General features: G+C 61.1%; 1 protein-coding gene and 1 long non-coding RNA gene across 4 annotated transcripts in view; one reads left to right on the forward strand and one right to left on the reverse strand.

Annotated features, from left to right (window-relative positions):
* The window catches only part of FGD5 (FYVE, RhoGEF and PH domain containing 5), an 87,625-nt gene extending 86,983 nt beyond the window's left edge, over positions 1–642 (reverse strand). For both annotated transcript variants that reach the window (XM_037523547.2, XM_037523538.2), the window contains exon 1: positions 573–642. In XM_037523547.2, coding sequence (XP_037379444.1) covers positions 573–585 — 13 coding nt within the window. In that variant the 5' untranslated portion in view covers positions 586–642. The remainder of the gene's footprint in view (positions 1–572) is intronic.
* Positions 643–1,262: 620 nt separating this feature from the next.
* On the forward strand, positions 1,263–4,651 carry LOC119252486 (uncharacterized). Of its 2 annotated transcripts, none has more exons than XR_005126828.2 (5): positions 1,263–1,461; positions 2,730–2,837; positions 3,103–3,182; positions 3,438–3,587; positions 3,755–4,651. It is a non-coding gene; the product is annotated as an uncharacterized LOC119252486 (long non-coding RNA). The 2 variants fall into 2 exon arrangements; XR_005126829.2 differs by having other exon boundaries at positions 3,444–3,587.
* The last annotated feature ends 3,985 nt before the right edge of the window (positions 4,652–8,636 follow it).

An 8,636-nucleotide genomic window follows, 5' to 3' on the forward strand; every position in this document is an offset into this window, starting at 1 on the left:
GCGCCGCGAGGGAGGGGTGCGCTGCGCCCAGAATAATGGAGGGCTTTTTAGTCCCCACCGGCGCGCGAGTTCCAAGTCTCGGGGTCCAGGGAGAAAGAGGGGTGCGGGAATCCACTGAAGGGTGCGCCTCCGGCTCTGAAGCACCAGGAATACACGTCGGTGTGAGAGACCCGGCCGTGCCCTGTGGCCAGGGGCCATTCTGGGGCGCCCGAGGAGCGGGGTTTCTGATTGAGGGGTGCGACCGAGTCGCCCTAGTGCAAGGGGCGTCTTTCTCTGCTGCCCAGGGGACCCTCGCTCTGGGCCGGCCGCGAGAGCGGGGTGAGGGCGAGCGAGCCCGGGCGCGGCCTCGCCCAGACAGAGGGGGCGTCCCTGAGGCGGGGCGTCTCGGGCCGGGGCCCCCGGGACTGTCAGCCTCCCCGACGTGGGGACTCCGGGCCCGCCCAGACCGCTGCCGACGGAGTGGGAGGGTCGGGGGGTTCTCTCGCTCGGGGCGCCCCGCGGGCTCCAACTTGAGCACCTGGCCGGGACCCCGAGGACGCCCCCCTGCGCCGCGGCGGCGCGCAGCCTCCTACCTGCTCTGTTCATCTTCCAGCGCGCGGAGCCCCGGCCGCCCGTCGGTCCGTCCGTCGGTCCGAGCGCGAGTCGGCGCCGCCTCACTCCATGGCCGCCCCGCGGGGCCCGCACCCCTGGCGCCCGCCCCGCCCCCGGCGCGCGCCGGAGTCCGCACGGCGCGCAGGACCAGCGGGCGCGGGGCGCGGGCCTCGGGGCTGGGCGGCGCCGCGAGGGAGCGGAGGGGGCGCGAGCGGGGGCGCGCGGGGGCGCGCGGGGCGCGCGGGGGCGGGGGCCGGGGCGGCGCGCGGCGGCGCGTTCGCTCGGGGTTGCGCGCGGGGCTGGGCGCGGGGCGCGCGGGGGCGCGGGGGCGCGGGGGCGCGGGGGGCGCGGGGGCGGGGCCGCGCCGGCGGGGGGCCCGGAGCGCCCGGGGGCGGCGGGGAGGGGGCGCGGGCGCGTCGCGGCCGTTCGGGCTCCCGGCTCCGCGCGGGGCGCGCTGCGCTCTGGCCGCCGCGCCTCAGCCGGCGCTGCTGTGGCGGCCGCCGGCCCCCGCCCCCTCCTAGACGTTTCCTCCCGCGCCCGGAGAGGAAGGCTTTTTTTTTCCTCGCCGCCCTGTCAGGGACCGAGGGAGCCGGGGGGCGAGGCGTCCCCGCGCGCATTTAAAGGGGCCGTGGCCGCGGGCCCCGGGGAGCCGCGCGCGCGAGGGACTCGGCTCTGACTGCGCGGGGGCCGGGAAGCCGGCAGGAGGACTTCTGGGGACTTTCTGGTCCCTCGGCCAACGGTCTTCGCGCCCTTTATTCTCAGTCCCGGCACGGGACTGGACAGCCCCGGTGCGCGCCTCCGTGGAAGTTAAGGGGAGGCACAGCCAAGACGCCAGACAAGTAACCGACACGTGCCACCGCGCGGTGACAGGTGCTCGAGGGAGACGAGGCAGGCTTAGGAATCTGGCTCTCAAAAATGAGCGCACTAGCTGGAGAGGCGTCAGAAATGCTAATTCCCGGGGCTCTTCCCGGACCCTGAATGGGAAATCATGTCTCGCAAACCCTTCAGGTCATTCTGTGGTGAGGCCAAGTTTGGGAACCGCTTGAGTAGAGACTAAATGATTAGGAAGGCGTCCTGGAGGAGGTGATATTGAAAGCTCCCTTTCTTTGTTCAGTCAGCACACAGGGTCAACACCTCCCGCTACCATCCCTCAAGTCTGTGCACGCCTTTCCCCGTCCCAGAAATGACCCAGATATGCAGAACTGTCAGCCTATGTCAGGGTGGGCAAACCCCAACTCCAGAGCCCAAGCACCCATATTGCCCATCACCAGGCCTCGGTTTCCCCATTGGGGGTTGAATTTGATTCTTTCAAATGTCTTTTTCATCACTGAGTTGCCAACAGAGTCCCTAAGCCTCCGGCCTTCTGCGGAGAAATACTGAGTTTCCAGAATTGAAAAAACTCCATCCAGGATTTGTGTTACTTAAGCTCTTAATACATTCTATGACTGCATGGAGCTGGTGGAGATGGTGAAGTAGGTGGTGATGGGGGAGTTGACAGTGGCAGCGATGTTGGGGATGGGGGAGGTTGGGGACAAAGGAGGGAGAAGTCGTTAGGTGGTAGAAGTGTTGGAGGTGATAGAGTAGCCATGGTGGTGGAGGGAACAGTAGCAGAACCAACAGGTGAGCTAGAGATGGTGGACACTCAGAGATGACAGGTGATGGAACTGGCTGAAGTGATGGAGGTTGGATGAGGTGATATTGGGGTGGCAGCGGTGACAGTAGGGGAGGTGGGGTTGGTCAAGCTGTCAGAGGTAGTAGAGGTGATGCAGGGTGGAACTGTGGTAAAGAAGGTAGGGATCTGTTTGACTATGGGCGCAAATGAGTTTATTTTGGGCAACTCATAATTAAACCCATATAACTTAGGACCCCTGGGCAGAGAGGCAAGAGAGGGAGGCGTGGATAATGCAAAGGGGCCAGCATGGCAGGAAGAGACCTCAATGCTTTGCTAAGCCCTTTCCGAGACTGTTGAATTTGGGATTTGCGGCTCAGCAAAGTCTGCTTAGAAAGATCACAGCACCAGTGACAGTGGGGAAAACCCACAGGTCTGAACTTGTGTAGGTGAAACCACATGTTGGTGTGGGATGACAGACAGGCTGTGAGGCTGAAATGTTTATCTTTTGTTTGCTTTTCTTAATAAGAGAAAATGGATGTGAAAGACCACAGGCTTCCAGAACTTCGCTGCTAATGCCTGTGGGTGCACTTGCTTAGTCCCTGTGGCACGGGCCACCACCGGCACGGAACTTGGGGTATGGCTGTCCACACCCACGAAGGACAGAGGCATGGCGGGAATGACCCTCCCTGCTCTGCCTCTGAAGTTTTCACACTTATTTTCTTCCCCGGATCCCCACAAAGAGATTATTAACCCCCCACTTCACATCTGGGAAAATAGGCCAGAGAGGGCAAATGATTTGCTCTTATAGCCCAGACAGACGAACACCCCCTTTTCTCTGTGATGAGCAAAACAGGGGCATTGATTTCCCGCTTTCATCATTTTGGCTGTTGCTCTTGCAGACTCTCGCCTGCCAGGGACAGGTGCCGTGTCCACGTGACTGACGGGGAAGCTGAGGCCCAGACGGTGGTGGGATCACATGGTGAGTTAGCGGGGGGGGGGGGGGGGGGGGGGGGGTGGCGGGGGGGGGGTAGCGCTGGCTGGAATCCACATGGGCATCTTCTCTTTGAGGACAGGAGCCTCCCCACTTTCCACTGAAGGCTGGCAAGGGAAGGGGCATTGCACCTTTGAGGCGGGTCCCCTGCAGGTGTCAGGCCTCCCTAGCAGGCCTTCTTTCGCTCACCCCCTTCTTTTTTCTCTTTCCTTCCTGCCCTCCTTCTTTCCATCTGCCTTGGAGGGTCAGGACAGCCAGCAGCTCCCAGCTTCTCAGGATGAACTTCCCCTGTTGGAAGGGATGGACAAGGGGGCCAGCTCTGGTCCTGAGGCAGCCCCGGGAGCCCCGGAGCCTGGAGACGTGCAGGGAAGGACCCCGGAGGACCAGCACCAGGTGTGGAAGCTGTGGCAGGACCAGCCGACCGTCCTAACAATGACAATCGTGCCGGATATCCCTAGCACCACCACGGCTGTCACCTACTGCGCGGTTTGTTCTGCTGACCCATTTCCATGCTTCTTGTGCTAATGCGAGATGTTTTTACCATTATTTTCATTTTATAGATGAGAAAACTGAAGATCAGAATGGGGAGAGACTGTCTCAAGACTGGACTTGGAACTAAACGTTGGTCTGCCTGTCCCCCGCCCTGTGCTAGTCACATACAATCTCATTAGTCCAGGATTATAGGGCAGAATCTAGACCAAAATCCTAGGGGGCTGACCTGTCTTCCTCCCCACCTGCCTGCTCTCCTTTCCTTCCTCCTTCCTCCTTCCTTCCACAAAAATACACCAAGTACCTACTCTGTGCCAGCTACCAGGTAACCAAGCGAAACTCACTCCATGCCTTCTGGAGCCCCAGGCCAGGTGAAGAAGCAGGACCCCCAAGGACAGATCACCCTTTAGTTTGATGAGAGCATTATGGGGGAAACACAGACCTCCCAATGCCCCCCACATGCCTTTTCACTCGTGCTGTGGGATTGATTGGTTCCCTGGCACCTCTGAAATCAGTCACCCCTTGTGGATCCTGTAAGACCCCCAGGCTCCTCCCCAGTGAAGCCCCCACCCCGCCATGTACACACACTTCTCACTAACACTCATGCATAATGTGGCATAAAAGATCAGGATTCTCCTGGTAAGCAAATATCTCCTGTCTTTTTATTGTCCTTAGGCCATCTGGGGCTAATTACACACAGCTTAGGTAACCTCAGATCTAAACCGCTGAGATCCAGCTCCCTGTTCCCGCCACCCGAAGCCTCAGCAAAGTGCAGGGCTTTGCAAACTAAAACTGGAGGTGGTCCTGCTTGCCAGAAACAACAGAGCACCCAGAGCGCATGTGACCTGAGGGCAGCCACCCCTAACTGTCCAGACAGGCGGTAGAATGCGGTGGTTAGGAGTTGCACAGACCTGGGTGTGATCAGGGGCAAGTCACTGCGCCTCAGTTTCCCTGCTGGTAAACCATAACAGCTGGTATTTGCTGAGTGTTTATTTTGTGCATTCAGTATCTTGTATATAATATTGGCTCATTTAATCCTCTCAGCAAGCTTATGAAGCAGGCAATGTTATTATCCTCATGTTACAGGTGAGGCTACTATGGCACAGAGAGGCTGACACACTTGCAAGGGATGCACAGCCAGTAAGTTGTGGGGCTCCCACCAAGGTTCTGAGGCCCCATTTGTTACCCACTTCAGCATGCTGGCCCCGTGGAGTGGGGATGATAACAGTGTCTGCTCATTAAATGAGATAATTCATCCAGAGCCTTCAGGGGAAAGAACACAGGAGGCATCCATGAAACGTCATTGTCATTCAGATGTCTAGCACAGTCGGTACTCAAGCAATATTTACAAACTCCAGGGCCTCGGACACAGGAATCCACAATCAGGGCACACCGGGGATGGGCAATATAGAGGGCCAGGTGGGAGCCCAGCAGGAGGCCAGGGAGGAAACCTGGGCTCCACTTCTTGCCCCAGCTCTGAGGGGTAACCACCTGGGTGTTGTTGGGACTCATCCATAAAGCTGGGTAGGGCCCAGGCCTGCCACCTTCACAGCCACTCCGTGGCGGAGTCTCCCGGGCGTCCTGTTTTCTGCAGGTGTACCTTTTGTCTCCGGGATAAGGTGCATGTCATTACAGCAGAAGCCACTGGTCTTGCAGCCTCCCGGGCTGCTGTCCCGGTAACCCCTTGGACAGCTCGGCTCTCTCACGCCACGGCTCCAGTCCGCCTCTTCCCTGTACAGTAGCCGGCTTGACTTCCTGCTCCAGGGTTGGACAAATCTGAGCCAGACACCTGCAGGGGTGGACACAGTCATAGATAGCAAGGCTGCCTGTGCTTCCCGTACCCCAAGGATCGGTGGTGGGAAAGTCTGATAATTTCTGCTCAGGCATCTCCCACCTTCACCGTATACACAGCGTCAGACTTGAGGGGTGGCTGGGGGTCTGGAGACCTCTGGAGTCACCCATCACTGGCTCCATGCCTTGGGCAAGACCCTTCACCTCTCTGCACCTCAGTCCTCTCCCCAGGTTGTGGTGAGGATGAAAGGAAAGGCCTGTTAGTCCTCTTCCCTCTTCCCTCGCCTGCCCTCCAATTGCTTGCTGTGGAGTTGGAGGGAGAGCGGAGGGGCGGCTACCAGTAATGCCACGCAGCTGGGGTGATAGCAGGACTCTGGACTGAGCTGAGGGATGGAGAAGAGCTGGGCCGGGCTTTAAAGTGGCCCTTGCCGTGTGGAGGAGTCGGGTAGGGGAAGAGCCCCACCTGGAGTGGGAAGCAGAAGGCAGGGGCAGGTCAAGGTGAGTCACAGATGGGCTCTCCAGTGGGAACAAGGAGTTGGAACTTTACCTCCCAGGTGATGGGGAGCCATAGAGCGTGTCTGTGGAGGGAGCGACATGGTCAGACCTGGGTGGTATCAGCGTGGTGGGGGAGTCAGACGGGCAAGCCTGGCGGCAGGATGATCTGAGGAAGCTGCACAGGTCCCCAAGAGATTAGGCTGAACTCAGGAATGCCCCTGGCTCTCCACTGCAGGGGCTCAAATGCAGACTGGGAGGGCTTCCAGGAGGAGGCTAGCTTTGCTGTGTACACTGAAGGAATCCCACAAGCAGAGGAGAGCAGAAAGGGGTATGCCAGGTCGGGGCTGGGGTGAGAACTGGGGCTGGTGGCGGTTGGAATGCCCAGGGGGCAGGATGTGCTCAGGTGGGAGGGCACACAGGAGCTTAGAGGGTCTTGCCAGCAGGCCTTGGGCTCCCCAAGGAGGGGCTGAGCACTGGGGGAGGGGAGTCACACCGGGCAGGGCCAGCTCAGAGTTTTTATCACCACTGGGTGGGATCCAAGGTCTGTGGGGGAAGTGACCGCCCTCTTCCGGCCAGCCATTTTCTTTCCTTGTGCTGGCCGGCTGGCTTTTTCCCGAGGCTGCATTTCCACAACAGCCCCTCCTGGCCGGCTGGGCGTGGGCAAGTCTCCACCACACACCCAGCAGCCAGCCCTGGGCTTCCTGCCCCTCTGGGCGGGCTGATTGGAGGAAAACAGCCCTCCAGCCTTCTGCAAAACAGGAAACTGCTCTCCCTGCTTCCTGAAGGACAGGAACTGTCCCCATGGCAACCAGGGGACAAAGAGGCCACATTAACCCTTCCCAGGACAGGCCTGGCCTGGAGCCCCTTCTTGCTGACCTGTCCCGGGTGGGGCGCTGTCCAGGTGACTGGGCGTCTGCTTCAGGGGTGTCTCCCAGGTGTCCCCACCACCTAGAGGGAAAGGTGGGGCCGGGTTTACACCCACTGATTGGATGACAGCCCCGAGGCTAACTCGGAGGCCGAGGGCCTCCAGCGGGTCAAGAACAGGGCACAGGCAGGTGTCGGAGGTCATGCCATCTCCACCAGAGTCTTGGCTCCTGGCCCCGCCCCTCGGGCAGGTGGCGTCCACGTTGCAGCCTCAGTTTCTCTCTCTGTGGATGGGATGGTGAACGTGCCAGCCTCCAGGCTGTCGTGAGCATCCACTCGGGTCATCCGCTCGGCCCGCACGGAGTCACTTGTGTCTTTGAGCTGCTGAGGATCGGGCAGTGACAACAGCCCCCAAGAGAGTCACTGCCTCTTTGTGAGGACACCGTTGGGGGAGGTGGCGGCGGACCCGTCTCCACTGGGTGGATGAGTCTGTCTGAGGATGGGCGCTGGCGTCGTGGATAGGGAGCAGGTGCGGGGCGGCTCAGCTTGGTGGACAAGGACAGGAGGGCACGGGCAGGGTGAGGAGCCTGTCCCTGCAAGGCCTGGGATGGGCATCTGGGCAGAGGGACCGGCAGGGCAGAGGCCATGGGCAGGGGACTCGGGGAGGGAGAAGGCAGCAAGGCTGTGGGGGGAGCTTTGGGCTCTCTCTGAGGGAGGTGGAGCCGGGGACGAGGGTGAGGGAGACAGGGACGTGCTGATTTGAGTTTTAAAGATTTCCCTCTGCTGGGGGTGCTGGTGGATGCCGCTCACAGTGGGACTCCAGAAGGCATGTTTTCGGGGGACCTTACCCTTGGAGAGACCCAGGGAGAGGCAGGCACTTGTTCGAGAGGGCGGGGTGGGGGGACCCAGGGCCTGTGCCCCGTGCTGCCACTGTCTGGGAGCCCAGCCTTTTTCTCAACCGCCCACCTGAACGCAGCCCCCCTGGGCACCCCCTCCCCACCATGGCCACAGCCCCTGGCATCGGCGGCATTGGCATCAGGCCTGTGCAGCTGCTGGGCAGGTTCTCTCCTCTCTACAGCCCCCAAGGCCCAGGGCTCCCCTCAGAATGCCCCTTTCCCACCTCATCACCCACGTCCCCCATTTTCCTGCCCTCCAGCCACCCTGGCCTTCCTCTCGATCCCCACCCCCCACCCCCCCCCACCCCGCCCTGCCCGGCGCTGTAGCCCCGCGTCTTTGGGCCCGTGCCTCTGCTCTCAGAAACCTTCCCCGCGGATGTGCCGGGGCTGCCTCGCCTCACCATCCAGGTCTCAAATGTCATTTCTTCAAGAGGCTTCGCGGTCCACCCTCTGCCCAGTCCCGCTCCACCCCATCAGCCCGCGGCCTTCCTCACTTGTGTATCTGAAGCCGCCCCATTTGTCTGTTTACCTGCGTGGGGTGTGTCTCCCCACCTGGAATGCCAGCCCCAGGAGGGAGCACTGGCCTCTCTCGGCTGCCCTCCCCAGGCACCTGGAACCGGACCTGGCAGCACCCACCGTGATATCTGCTAATACCCAGCCAACGCGTGCCCGCGAGACCCCCATTCCTGGGCTGATCACCAAGCCGGCACTCACCCCCACAGGTGACCCCGGTGGGCCCCCTGCCTGGAGGCGGCTCCCAGGAGCACTTAGTGGAGTGTCTGGAAAGGAACTAACATTTGGCGAGCGTCTGCACTCACCCCAAAGTGCGCTGCACCTGAGGCGCCGGGAGGGAGGGATCATCATCGCCATGTCTCAGATGAGGAGCCTGAGGCCCGAGGGGGAGTCT

The sequence above is a fragment of the Talpa occidentalis genome, unplaced genomic scaffold (genome assembly GCF_014898055.3).
Source record: "Talpa occidentalis isolate TD23 unplaced genomic scaffold, MPIMG_talOcc4v2.1 talOcc4.10, whole genome shotgun sequence".
NCBI classification, from domain to species: domain Eukaryota; kingdom Metazoa; phylum Chordata; class Mammalia; order Eulipotyphla; family Talpidae; genus Talpa; species Talpa occidentalis.